The 15,035-nt window shown below is 44.4% G+C and overlaps 1 protein-coding gene across 1 annotated transcript; it reads right to left on the bottom strand.

Annotated features, from left to right (window-relative positions):
• Nucleotides 1-682: 682 nt before the first annotated feature.
• LOC136481181 (citrate-binding protein-like) lies at nucleotides 683-2,089 on the bottom strand. The gene is made up of 2 exons (XM_066478533.1): nucleotides 1,800-2,089; nucleotides 683-1,723 (listed from the first exon to the last, which is right to left on the bottom strand). The coding sequence occupies exons 1-2, from the start codon at nucleotides 2,067-2,069 to the stop codon at nucleotides 1,331-1,333; spliced, it is 663 nt and encodes a 220-aa protein (XP_066334630.1). The 5' UTR covers nucleotides 2,070-2,089; the 3' UTR covers nucleotides 683-1,330.
• Nucleotides 2,090-15,035: the final 12,946 nt, after the last annotated feature.

Genomic DNA, 15,035 nt, shown 5'->3' with positions numbered 1-15,035 from the left:
GCGCCATAGACGCTGTAAAGGTGTGAAGGTGGTGGGTCGCCGCGCCTCGCCATGCCACCGTAAAAACTATGGTTGGGACTGTCCTCTGGTGCAGAGGAAGGTCACAGGCCCATCGATAGCCCTAGCGATGATGGTGAGGTGCGAGCTATGCAACAAGCCATGGTTGTGGGCACAGGGCTAAAATGGGCAGTAGACGAGGAAAGTAGTCTCATGGCTATGTTTTTGAAAAAAAAATAGACGCACGTATATTAGGGCTCTAGTGGGGTGGCAGCAGCCGGGAACCTCTAGAGAGAGGGAGGAGAAGGGTGGTGTGAGGCACCAGCATGGTGCAATGACCGCCAGGATGGCACGGATGAAAGGCAGCCACAAATCACTCTCTTGCCACATCCCCTCCCTTTTCCTCCTCATGTAATCCACTATAGGCCAAAAATATTGTTCCCCTAAAACAATTTTTACATCTCTATACTTTGAAACCAAACGTTGCATTTTATATATTTTTTATCTACATTCCAAAAATAGAGAAAGAGGCCGGAGCTAAGCTGGTGTCGGCACAGCGCATGGTTGCGTTCTCTGCTCTACTCCCGAGTCCCTCACCAAAATTTCATCCTGGGCTCCTGCGCTTTGTGTGAACATGGCAAAAGCTTTCCTCTTCTTTAATATTTTTTGTATCACCACAAAATATTATATAAGAGCATCTCCAGTAGCTCCTTAATACAACTCCCCAATAAGATGATAATTAATGAGGATGACCCAATAACTACTTTTCAGATTACTGGGGGAGGTGCGTTTGCAGATCACCAATAACTCATCCCTAATACAAATAGGTCCCACCTGTCAATGAAAACTTTATATTTTATTTTTTCCTTGGAATCTCTTCTCCCCCACATGCCACACCGCTTCTCCATGGCCGCCACCAGGTGTGTGCTCGTGTTGGGCTCCTTGGTGTCGGCGCCAACCCCCACCTCCAGGTCCTGGCCATGGCGTGACCACTCTCTAGATCGGCTCAGATCACCGAACACCATTGCCCTCGTAAAGGGCATGGTTATATTGTCTCTCGTAAACACAACTGCAACCAAATAAAGGATATCGTTATAATATGAGTTACTGCTCAGTTACAACTTTGTGTAGTTTCTACTTATAAATTTGAGACACATTTCACTTATTCGCTACCCAGTTACAACAGTTACTACTCGCTTATTCACTAGCTGGAGACACATTTGAGACGTCCTCCATCATCACAGTTCACACATCGGATCCAACATTCCATTGATCGCGTGTCACTGTCACGCACGACCAGATCAAGAGCGAAACTAAGAGGCATCTAATGTGTTCAAGGCTTGGTGTAAATGGCGACGTTCCTCCAGTGGGACTCCATGCGGTGAGACGGGTTGTGGTGCGACTGCTTGTACACGCCGAACTTGAAGTAGTGCTCCTTCCCACCTTGGCCGGGGGCGCCCAGCCGCCTCTCGCCGTCGACGAACACGGTAACGTTCCCCACGGCGACATCGTGGATAACGTTAAGCCGGATCCACCGGTCGTAGACACGGTCCACCACCACCTTGGTCAGCTCGTGGTAGTAGGTGAGCTGGCCGTCGTAGACGTGCAGCATCAGCGTCGTGGCGTGCGTCGCCGCGCCGAATACCTGCATCACCGACGCGCCCGACGTGCCCGAGGGCACGTACATGTCGCCCTCGAACTGCCACACTCCCGAGCTGTAGATATTCTGCAGAACTGATGCAGAGTTAGTATAGGAAGAAGACATGGAATGGTCGAGAACAAGTCTTGCCGTTGTCACTTACGTCGACTTTGATCTCGGTGCGCGCGCCGCCGGGGTGCGTCGAGCTGATGGGCTTGTCGGTGTCGAAGACCCACATGCGGCGGACGCCGCCGCACGGGTCGTACCGCTCGTTGACCGGCACGTCGTAGGGCTTCTGCAGCACGAAGTGCGACTCGTTCAGCATGACACGGCGGAAGCCGGCGGTCAGTTGGCAAGACGAGGGCAACGACAGCACTGCCGCCGCCGCCACCAGCAGCAGCAGAGAGCACGAGCCAGAAGAAGAACCTGCCATGGCTGTGACTATAGCTAGTGATATCGAGGAGGGTGTACGCATCTCGATCGTCCGTCTAGCGCTATTTAACCGCTCGGCTGCCTGGTCGGTCAGTGTGCACTGTCGCTGATTACCGCGAGGCGGATCGCGTGTCCTGTTCACGGCGACAGAGACGGTGGCCGGCGGCCGGCCGGCTTTGGCGCGACGCGCGCTAAAGACAGTTAGCGATATCAAGCGCTTTGAAATTCCATTTTGGACGAAGGAGACCTTCCATGTTGGACGAAGGAGACCTCAAGAGTCGTCGAACGTCTGGAGTGTCGTCCATTCGTCCAACACAACATATACTCTGTTTGACTCGTTGGCACCGCACTGGATCTCTGGCCGTGACACGACGGCGACCGGTTGATGGCCGTGAGCCCGTGACACATGACGCCGACGATGCTGTCATCTCAGTTGGAGTGGTAGCTGTCTTTGGCACCGCACTGGATTTCTCCCGTGACAAGACGTCGACCGGTTGATGGCCGTCACAGGTGACGTCGATCCTTATGACCTTATCCCTCGAGGAGAGGATTTGCCGGCCTGGGAGTGGTCCAGATGTGACGTGATCTGCGTCTCCGTCTGGTTCACGGCCCACACGTGCGTGCTCTCCTTCCAAGGCCCAGACCAAAATTGTTTCCGGCGCTCCTGGGCTCCGTGTGGACATGACACAACCTTATGTCTTCTTTTAACATTTTTTTATGGGTAATAATGCTCGCAAGCAGACGTCCGTCCACGACACATGCCCATGTTGGTGGACCCTGAAGTCTATTGTATCCCTTTCTATCCACTCCCATCCAGTCACCGTAGTTTATTAAAAAAATCATGCATCACCACAACTGCGCTCTGCCATGCCTCCCTGCCGGCCTTCCTCTCCATCTCCACCGCATCCTCTATCTCCACTTGCAAGCGTCGACCGCCATGTGTGGCCAGGCGGCCAGAGGAGACGGCCATGTAAGTGTATCTAGCCCTTTAGTGGGTTTTGATAAATTGAATGACAACACAATTAAAGGTCTAATAAGTTTGCTAAGTGTTGAATAGGAAATTGAGTCTATTGCATATACTTGTGGGTTGTGTATTAACAAGTATATACAAGGTTCAACTAGTAGGTAAACTTGATGATATGCCACATTGTATTAAAGTGAATGCCAAACTGTGTATTATTGTATTGGAAATTTATGGAAGCAATCTAGTTCAAGCAAAAGACAACAATGCAAATGGAATCAATGAAATGGCTTCTATGTTGTGGGATATCATAGCATCATGTGAAAGCAAACATACTTGGTAAATGACAATGTATAGTGGATATAAGTCGGTCTCTACATTGGTTTGCTCACATGGATGAATATATGAAAGAGCAATTGGAAATGTCAAGCCAAAATGAGAAGGGAATAAGGAATCGTGAATTAGCTTGACCATATTGATGTTGATCCATGTATGTCTCTATGTGAGATAAACTGAAGCTTGATTGATCTCAACATTCATATCTAGAAAATATTCAAGCAATGATCAAAATATTGAAGAAATGTTTTTCAATGGATGCTTAAATATAATATGACTTAAGTATGGCTTGATAAGGTGAAGATAGCAAGGAAAGGGCTTCGAGGTACTAAACGAAGGTAAAGGGCAAGCGATGGCTTGACAACCGAGGTACCATGGCTAAGGTGAAGAAGAGAGTACTTGTATTGAGTCGAGGTACTAATCAAGCTATGAGGAGTCATATTGTGTTGAGGATCAAATCATTATTGGAAGTGACTTGAAGCCATGAAGGTGAACTCATATGTATGGAAATGGTTCAAGTCACATAATCAAGGTATAATGAGAATGAGAAAAACATATTCGATAATAGAAGTCCTCAATTGCCAAATGAAGTGGCAACCAGCTCAAAGGCATTTACATTCTTTTATGCTTTAAATTTGAGTTTAGGAAAAGTCATACTATAAAGAGGGATTCTAGTACAGTTGGTCAACTGTGTAACCAGATGCTTAAAACTACAGATCTATATCCTCTTACCCAGCCAAAGCAGCCAACCAAAAATCTCTAGATTCTACCTGTTTTGACTAGGGCGGCAGTGCTGCCCATAAACGACTGTTGGGACCCAAGAGGTATAAACACCATTTGGGCTGGCCCACAACGGACATCCTTCTTCTCCAATGGTTCAGTTCGAAACTGAACAGACCAAAGCTCACCTCTCTCTCCTCCATTGTTGCTCCTTCATCCCTCAAGCAAATCCTTGATTTCCACCATCAAAACTTGAGAGAAAAGGTAGCAAAACTCGATTGGAGAGAATATCCACTGATTCCCAAAGTCTAAGAGCATTTGGTTCACGTTTGGCCGGCGGTTCTAGGGTTTGTTTCTCTTGAAGCTTGCTCTTAGCCGGCTAGGCGTCGCCCTTATGCTTGCCAACTCGTGTGGCAGCCTTGAAAGGTTTGTAAACTCATCCTGCAACTAAGAAATTACCTCTCACTTCAAGAGTTCATTCTCTTCATTTGAGAACGAGGGCAAGGCAAGCCTTGGTGGCGAGCCAATCCTTTTGTGGATGCCTCAACAACGTGGACTTAGGCAAGCCTTGGTGGCGAACTGAACCATGTGATAAAATTTGTGTCTCGCATGCTTCACTTTGTATTCTTGCTAGTTCAGCTCTTTGCTAGCTGATTGTTAGGGTTTGGTAGCTCGATCCTCTCTTGTGTGAGATTTCTGTGGTATCCAGTCTTCGAACTGGATTTTGTCTTTCTGTTGCAGGATTGAGCAGCTGAGAGGGTCAGGTTACTATCTGTGAAATCTCAACGCTGTCTGCTTTATTTTTGAAGAGCGGCAGTGCCGCCCTCTGTTCTAACAGAGTTTCGAGTTGAATTTTTACAGGCCTATTCACCCCCCCCTCTAGGCCTCCTTGGCGACATCAAGGTCCTTTCAATTGGTATCGGAGCCTGGCTCTCAATTTCGGGCTTAACCGCCTTGAGAGAACGATGTCGACAAGTGAGGAGGTATCTCTAGAACTTTTACTTTTAGATGGCTCAAATTATACATCTTGGTCTGCTAGTGTGCTTGGTGTTTTTAGGACCATGGGTCCTCAAATAGAGCAGATTGTAGATGTGAGCATTTCACCTCCTCATGATGATTTGATCTACGTATCTAGAGAGGAAGTGAAATGCTTACAATTCAATGCTCAAGCTGCTAATGTCTTATTTAGTGCTTTGAGTGAAGATGTACTTGATGCTGTCGTATTTGGAGATGGTAAACCACTTGGTGATGCTCACATCATTTGGACCACGCTCAAGGAAATGTATGGCAACTCCAAATGTGAAGAGAGCAACCGCTCATTGGAAAAACCCACTTGAGGAATGCTCAACTTCATCGACAAATGATGAGCCTCAAGTGATTCTCTCAAAAGTCCTATTTGATCATGCCACATTCACTTCCTCGCCAACATATGACTTATTGGATGGTAATGAAATAGTTGGTGAGAACAATATTTTTACATGTGGTACTCCTACTTTCTTTAGTTCTTGTGAGACTAACATTTTGAAGGAAGAAGAAGCTTGTGATTGGTGGAAGCCAAATGATGAATCCACCTTACCAAGAAGCTCAACTCTCTATACCACTTCACATATTGGTCTCGTGGCAAAGAAAGAGAAGAAAGTGGCAAGTGAGAGTAAGAGTGAGAGTGACAGTGGTAGTGATGATGATGAGATCAATCAACACATTGCACGTCTAAGCAAGAAAGACAAGTTGATAGTGATCAAGTTCATAGAGAAGATTCAAGAGCAAGAAGAAGATCTCTACAAGCAAGAAGAGCTTCTCATTGAAAAGATCAAATGCTTGGAGAAGTTGATCAAAAAGCATGAAAAGCTTAAGTGCTCTAATGCTAGCTTGGTCCAAAGGTATGAAAACTTGTCAATTGAGCAAACTCATACTATTAACTCTCTATCTTGTGTTGCTCAATTAGAAGATCAGAATTATATGCTCAAAGACAAGTTGGAAAGGCTTACTAGCAAATATGAGACTTTGCAAGAAAGTCATGATGGGCTTTTGTGCTCTCATGAGAAGCTTATGGAGTCTCATCTCATGCTAGAAGTTGCTCATGAGGTTGTGGTAACAACGGTACAATCATACCAACCTCACACTCACAAATGCACATATACACAAGTTTCATCTATTTTATCATGTGCTAACAAGTGTTGCTCTCAAGCAAGCCAACCTTCCGTTCACTACTACAAGATGTTTATCCGCGGCGGCCGTTTTTGGTTTCCCGCGGCGGGCAAACCAGTCCGCCGCTGCCGGGAAGTCACGGTAAATCGTGGCCTTCCTACGGCGGGCTGCTTTGCCCGCCGCGGTTAATCGATTTACCGCGGCGGGCACCTAAGGAAGCCCACCACGGCAAATCATTTGGAAAAAACAAAAAAAAGAAGTAAAGCCCACACGGGCTTGGATCTGGGCCGCACTGGACCTAGATCTCGCCGTCGACGTCGATCCACCGCCGTCACCTGGATCCGCCACAGCTCCAGCCCGGTCGCGCCACCGTCAGATCCACCGTCGGTGCCTCTGCCCAGACCGCCCCCGCCTGGATCTGCCCGATGTAGAAGAGGAAGGAGGCGCTCACGGCAGATCAGGCCTCCCAGGCCACGCCACCACCGGATCCGCCGCCGGGGCCTCCACCGAGGCCACCCCCGCCTGGATCTGCCCGCTGACACCTGGATCTGCCCGGTGGAGAAGGGGAAGGAGGAGCTTGCGGTGGATCCGGCCTCCCCGGCCGCGCCATCGCCGGATCCACCGCCGAGACCTCCGGCAGGGCCGCCGTTGCCTAGATCTGCCCAGCAGAGAAGGGGAAGGAGGGGCTCGCGGCGGATCCGGCCTTCGCCAGGGCTGCCGTCGCCTAGATCTGCCTGGTGGAGAAGGGGAAGGAGGGGCTCGCGGCAGATCCGGCCTCCCCGGCCACGCCACCGCCAGACCCATGGCCGTCCATGCCTAGATCCGTGGCCGGTGCCCTCGATCCACGCCTGGATCCGCGTCCATCCACACCGGCGCCCTCGCCTGGATCCGCGGCCGTGATGCCGCGCCACCGCATGCCTCGAGCCGCCGTCCACCGCCTGTTGAGGGAGGAGGAGGGCCACCGGTTGAGGAAGGACGAGGAGGAGAGGAAGGGAGGAAGAGGGACGCCGTGCCTCGTGCGAGAGGACCGAGAGGAGTGGTGGCTACTGCCGGTTGAGGGAGGAGAGGATCGGAGGAGAGGGAGAGAGTGGCTGCCAGTTGAGGGAGGAGTGGTGGAGAGAGAGAGAGGTGGAGTGAAAACCCTAAAACCCCCGTATATATAAGCCCGATAAATCAGAATTGGATACGGGCCTCGCTGGTGTGCCTATTGGGCCATGGCCTTTTCCGTGGTGGGCCTTATAATGTGTCCACCACAGAAAATCGATTTACCGTGGCGGGCACCTTAAGACGTCCGCCACGGTTAATAGGGTATTTTTTATGGCGAGCATCTTAATATGCCCGCCACGGTAAATCGTTTTACCGTGGCGGGCAAAAATGCCTGCTGTGGAAAATAAAAAGTGCCTGCCGCGGTAAATCGTGGGATTTACCGTGACGGACAAAAATAGGAGCCCACCACGGAGACCTTCGGGACGACGCTGCGCAAATTGAATTTTGTAGTAGTGGTTGAGCATGTAATTGTAGAAATTTATAATGATTCCATTGCAAAAGAAAATGAACAGCTCAAGGAAGAAGATGAAATGGTAAAAAGGGACTTGATTCAATGGAAGGGCAAGTGCAATGCTCAACCTTCTCAAGATAACCATGAAGACATGGTGAAGAAGCTTGAGAAGGGATCAACCGATGCATGCATCAAGCCTTATCAAAAGGGTTACAAGTCCAACAATGGCAAAGTGAAGGGGATACTTAAAGAAGTGTAATCTGTCCAGAATGCAGTAGTTCAGCCAGCTGCACTGACTGCGGTAGTGCCGCACCCTAAGGGCGGCAGTGCCACACCTAGACAGAATAGGAAAGTTCCCAAGGCCATCAAGGTGCAATGTCAATCAAAGAAGACTCTCATCACTTGCTCCATGTGCAAGAAAGACGGTCACCATGTCAGAAATTGCCCCATGAAGAAAGAAGAGAAGGGCGTGAGCAAGATCCAAGAGAAGAAGAAGATGGCTCATGTCAAGTTCTCCAACATGGGACACAATGCTTCTATGTGTTCCAACAAGGTCGATGATCAAGCCACACTTCCAAAGAACAAGACAAGAAGAAGCAAGAGGAAGTGTTATGGTTGTCATGAGAAGGGACATGAAATTGGCTCATGTCCTAATAAGAAAAGTGAAGGCTTGTCATCATCAACAAAGAGGTTCATTAGCAAGGTAGCAAGCAAAGTGCAAGAAGAGAAGGCTAGAAAGAACAAGAACCGCCTATGCTACACTTGCAAAGGAAAGGGACATTTAAGTAAGGATTGTCCCATGGGTAACACTTCTAAGCTCAACTTGTCAATTGATTTAAATATGCTTAGCAGGCCCAAAAATGACACTTGTGCTAGAAACGTGATTGGTTCACCATGTGCTAGCACATAGGCCATTTGGGTGCCTAAGTCTCTTGTGACTAACCATAATGGACCCAACATAGTTTGGGTACCAAATTGTGCTTAGTAAGTGTTGTAGGTACTTGAAGGTAATATGAAGCTTCGGGGTGCTTGAGCAAGTTGATTGAAAATATTCACTCAAGCTATCAATCAATTCACATTGCATATTCTTATATGGTTGACCCAAAGATGAATCAATGGAAATACTTCAAACTTCATATTCACCTCGGTAACTAGTACCTAACCCTTGCTAGCTAGCCACTTGACGTGTGTAGTCTCTAATAGTTCACAAATATATGTGTGTTTGTGAATTATTAAGAGTGGCTAGAGTACCTCAAGTCTAAATGAATCATTTGCCATATGATGCTCTTAATGGCTCTCTAGTAGAGCAAGATCTTATTCATGTTATAGGTAATGAGGAACCACCTTGTGGGGCATTCAAGAAAATAGCCATTGGTGATATAAGACCACAAGAAGTACATGCTACAAAAGTGGAAGCTCCTTAAGTTGCTGATGTACCAAATTCCGCTGACAACTCTGATGCAGAGGTGCAGCACACCCCTGCTGCAAATCAGCAGGGCAGCAGTGCCACCCCTGAGGGTGGCAATGCCGCCCCATCCACCTCAGCAGCAGCTCCTTCAACTTCTACTCCACCACTTCAAGGGCTCAACCTGGAGCCTGTCTTTGAACAAGAAGAAGCTAAAAGTCCAAAAGAAGAACAAAGAGGTGTTGAGCATCCAAGGCTACGTCAAACTATACAACGGGATCACCCCGTTGACAACATCCTTGGGAGCATTCGAAAGGGGGTAACAACTCGTTCACATTTAGCAAATTTTTGCCAATATTACTCATTTGTTTCCTCTTTGGAACCTCTCAAGGTAGAACAAGCACTTGGAGTTCCAGATTGGGTCATGGCCATGCAAGAAGAGCTCAACAACTTCGAGAGAAATCAAGTGTGGAACTTAGTAGAAAGGCCCAATACCAATGTCATTGGTACCAAGTGGGTCTTCTACAACAAGCAAGATGAAAATGGCGTGGTGACAAGGAACAAGGCAAGATTGGTGGCCCAAGGCTTCACTCAAGTAGAGGGCTTGGACTTTGAAGAAACATATGCACCGGTGGCAAGACTTGAAGCAATTCGAATGCTTCTAGCCTTTGCTGCCCATCATAACTTCAGGCTGTACCAAATGGATGTCAAGAGTGCATTCCTCAACGGCCCAATACAAGAGTTGGTGTATGTGGAGCAGCCACCGGGGTTTGAAGATTCCAAGTTCCCCAACCATGTCTATAAACTCCAAAAGACGCTCTATGGGCTTAAGCAAGCACCAAGAGCATGGTATGAATGCCTTAAGGAATTCTTGCTCAAACAAGGCTTTGAAATAGGCAAAGCTGACCCTACACTCTTTACTCACAAAGTTGGAAATGATATATTTGTATGCCAAATATATGTCGATGACATAATATTTGGTAGTACTAACCATGTGTATTGTGATGAGTTTAGTAGGATCATGACTAAGAGATTTGAGATGTCCTTGATGGGGCGGTAGTGCCGCACCCAAGGGCGACAGTGTCGTCCCTCCTACATAGTAGCAGCTGACTCTACTCTAGTTCGTGGACAAATCTACAACCTTCATATGTGCAAGATGAAGATGAAAAAACCACCTCATCCATTACAATCAAGAAGGGTGGTAGCATCTAAATCTCAAGTGCAATTTATTTGAAACTAAACTCCTTTGTGTCTTATGTAGCCACTTAGGATAATAGAAGCACTTGAGGATATTCATTGGTTGCTGGTCATAGAATAGAAATATGATCAAAATTGAATTGATCATCCACACCAAGCAACATAGATGACTTGACTTTCCTTAGTGGACTTCAAACCAAGAAAAACAAGATAAAGCAAGTTTATGTTCATGCACATTATGAGTTGGTTTGATGGATTTGGAATCTTGGTACACATTGGAGGATACAAGTAGATTTCAAAATGGTCAAGAATAAAGAATCAAGCTCAAGTCAAGTAAAGGGACTTATTACTCACAAGTCAAGAACTTCCTACTTGATGGAATCTTGTCATATGTTAGATTGCCAAATTCTCATTCTCATCTTATGGGCATCTACATGCTATAATGGTTGTGAGTATCTTTTGGCATAGTTCAAATTGATTACACTATTGTTGCCATGACCTAGATATAGAGTGAAAATCTCAAGTTCTTAAATGAATAAAGTGCTATGTGAGAAATTCAAATACTTAGAGCACTTATAAAAGGAGACTTTAATCTATGGCTAGAGTTGTGAGACTAATCTTTTTCTCTAAGTGATTTATGTAGTCTCACTAAATGAGAATGTGTTTCTCAAATAGAGTGTGCTATTATATGAAGGCTATCAATTCAAAACCATGTGATGTATTTTCTCTCTAGCTAATTTGGATTAGATTTGTCTATGTTAGCCACTCACCATAATATGGCTTAAATCTGCCCTTTGGACTTAAATGACCAACCATGCACATTTACATTTCCATTCCACTCAAAAGAATGTGCATGAGGCATCAAGGAAGATTTAGTCCATGTTATGAGGTTTCTCTATTTTGGTAACCCACTTGTCATCCACATATAAATGGTTACTAAATGGAAAACTAGTGCTTGTGTTACTAATGTCTTCTTGTGATTGAGCTTATTCATAGAAAATCAATAAGAAGATGTTGTGCTAATTTAATTCACAAGCTTAAAGGTTATTCTTCACCTAAAGAAAGATGTTGCTGCTAAAGGCCATTTAGATCAAAAGTTTTAGTTTCGCTTGAATCAAGTTTGAGGTTGATCTGAATAAGCTATACATGAAGAATTCACAAGATTATGAGTGTTGATGAGAGGACTGAATGGATATAACATCTTGTATGTATTCTCAACTGAAATCATCTCAAAGATTGGACAGAAAAAGAGGAAGAATCATCGATCATCAAATCTGTCCAGAAAATTGTAAATCTGAGTTGACTGCCTTCAAGCATGGATTTTGAGATTCAAATACTGATAAATTGACCTAAAACTTTGTGAGCATGCTATACACATCTAGTACTTGTTGCTGTACAATTGGTATGAAGATTGGTTTTGAAGAAAATTAGTTTTGAGTTGGTTTCTGTCAGCTTCAACAGTGCAGTTTCAGATTTGAGCAGTTCTGGTAGAAAATTATTTTCACTGACCAAATGGAGTTCAAATGAGCTCAATTTTTGAGAGAAGTTAGAGGACTCATAGATGAAGATCTCTACCAAATTTCATGCATATTGGGCTAGTGGTCTGAGAGATATGGATTTTTTTAGGATGACAGAATCTTAAAACTGACTGAATGGAATTGGATTGCATTGTGGCAACAAGATTGAGTTAGCTCTCAAGTTGGTCATGAAAAATCAGTAAATATGAGAAATATAAATTTGGTCTAAAGGAGTTTCAATGAAAGAAAAGAACTCACACAAGAGTCCAAATAAGTTGCAATCAGAGTACAAGCAGCAGCAAGTGATTGCAACTAGTTGGAACAAGAAGTAATCAGCTGAGACTATTGAATTACAAGCAGTTTCAAGGAGTTCAAATCAGTTGAAGTATAGTACAAGTCACTCCCTTGACCTCATATTGTTAATGTGCTTAAGTGAACTTTGTGTACTCTTGTATGCACAAATTTAGGGGGAGCTTAGCCTATATCTTATGGTATTATTGGTCTCTTTCAAGTGTTTGATGTGCCGTCCCACACATGGAAAAAGGAGGATGGGTAGTTCCTTTGGATTCTCTAGGCGTTTCACAATTATTCTAGGAGGTCTCGGTCTTTATAAACCAAGTGCTCCTAGTTTAAATGTTGAATGTGTCAATCCTTTAAATGGACCTAGATTTGGATGAGATGGAGAAAATAATTGAAGAGTGGGCTTTCATTGCTATTTCTCCTCTCCAGGTAAAGAAAGAACTAGGAAACTAATATGGATCTTGGATGATCACAAAATCTCTAATTCACCACATTTCATCAAGAGAGAACTATAGCCATCCAAATCATTGAAGTCTAACTTATGATGGTCATATCGATGAAAATATGTGTGGTGATCTATCTACCTTGGTGGTGGTATGTTTCGTTGGCATAATTTCAGTTGTTGCAAAATTATAATGCCTTGACCAAGATATAAGATGAACTCCCCTCGACTCTTAAACTGATTCTAGTGCATTTCACAAGTAATTCAAGCACTTGATGCACATATTAAGGGGGAGCCCATCCTATGCCTTGTGTCTTTTAAGACTAACCTTTTCTTCTAGTGAATTTGTGTAGTCTCTTGCTGAGAATGAGTTTCTCATGGGTATGCTACATTAATTCAATCCAAATTGCACCACCTAGGTGACATTATGAGATACGAGCTTTCATTCCAATTGGCATCAACTAGTGAAGATCCTTTCAATAAAACAACACTTGCACTTGTTGATCTTGAGATTTCTCTTGGTTGGGCTGGATAGCTCTTGAAACAAGCTTTCCAGAAAGTCCAAGATCACTAAAAATGGAGTTCGAAGTAAAGAGATGTGACGTTTTCCGTGAGGTGACCTTGCTGTTTCTGAGAGCTGCGGCAGTGCCGCGCATAAGGGCGGCAGTGCTGCACCTGTACAGGTCTTGATGGCTAGTTTTTGAACTCCAATGGCTAGTTTTGGTTTTGGGTGTATATATACTCATCCCACAGCTCCTGGTCTAGCTACTGACGACCAAAACATTACAAAGCCTTGTGAAGATTCTCTCAATTGGTGTCAAAATTATGAAGATCATATTTCAATTGGTATTGATTGATAATCTTTAACTTGGTATATCAAGAAATATGTCTTCAGCTGATATCTCAATATGACAACAAGAGCTAGCAATGGACTTTCAATTGATATCAAGCACAAGTTTATGATATATCCTTGAAGATGATGATGATGAGAGATGGGCACAAATGAAATTATCTTGCATAAAGAAGTACTAGTCCCATCAAAGCACTAAATCCAAGTATTGAAATCATCTTCATGGTGAAGATTATGAGGCTTAGAACAAAGGTATATCGCTCCATGAACTCATGTATTACCTTTGTGCATCTATGCCTTTACATGCTAGTGTGTGCATGTGTATGCAATTTTTGAGTCACACCATAAGTTTGTTCTTGTGGTGGCGATTAGAGAATTCTTTAGATATTTGGTTGATACCTTTTGTGGTGATGGCATGAGTTTGTCTCATGTTATACTGTCATCTAAGTAAGGTATGAGCCAAATATGCTAACCTCTCAAGAATCTTGACCTAAAAGTTGCATACTTTGTTTGGTAGAAAATAGGTGAGAAATCCCATATGCTAAACTTTTACCTCTCTTGCCCTCACTTGTCGACCATCATTTCTTCCTTTTGGTGGAGAGATCCTTTTTGGAGATTAATGCCAAAGGGGGAGAAATATTGGGGGCGAATGTAAGGGGAGAGAGATTGATATGAGAATGGAAAGGGGTAAAGGAGAGGCATATAAGGTTAAAAAAATTGTGGGGTGTGCAAGGATAGTTTAAATTGATGCTCTTGATAAGGACCATTTATGCTAGTGTGTGGCATTCATGCCTTGAGTGATGCTTGTTTTCTCCTGTGCTGGTTAGGCAGGTGCGGCAGTGCCACTCTCTGGTGCGGCAGTGCCGTCCTCTGCTGGTCAGCAATCTTTGAGTGCATGAACTGTCATGAGCATCACGGTTATCATGTTACACCTTGCACCCCATGGATGCTAAGATATAGGGGAGTTCCCACACTTTATCTTAAATATGTGCATTTGAGGTTTGAGGCTAAAATTTAAATTCCTTCAATGCACATATTTAGGGGGAGCTCACTATATAATAGGATTCAAAATCTTAATGTTTATCAATCTCTTGTAAGCTTTAGTTGTGTTGTCATCAATCACCAAAAAGGGGGAGATTGTAAGTGCATCTAGCCCTTTAGTGGGTTTTGGTAAATTGAATGACAACACAATTAAAGGTCTAATAAGTTTGCTAAGTGTTGAACAGGAAATTGAGTCTATTGCATATACTTGTTGGTTGTGTATTAACAAGTATATACAAGGTTCAACTAGTAGGCAAACTTGATGATATGCCACATTGTGTTAAAGTGAATGCCAAACTGTGTATTGTTGTATTGGAAGTTTATGGAAGCAATCTAGTTCAAGCAAAAGACAACAATGCAAATGGAATCAATGAAATGGCTTCTATGTTGTGGGATATCATAGCATCATGTGAAAGCAAACATACTTGGTAAATGACAATGTATAGTGGATATAAGTCAGTCTCTACATTGGTTTGCTTACATGGATGAATATATGAAAGATCAATTGGAAATGTCAAGCCAAAATGAGAAGGGAATAAGGAATCGTGAATT

This window comes from Miscanthus floridulus, chromosome 9, assembly GCF_019320115.1.
Source record: "Miscanthus floridulus cultivar M001 chromosome 9, ASM1932011v1, whole genome shotgun sequence".
Taxonomy (NCBI): domain Eukaryota; kingdom Viridiplantae; phylum Streptophyta; class Magnoliopsida; order Poales; family Poaceae; genus Miscanthus; species Miscanthus floridulus.
Note: the sequence above shows the minus strand (reverse complement) of the source record. Positions and strands in the feature narration are given on the sequence as shown.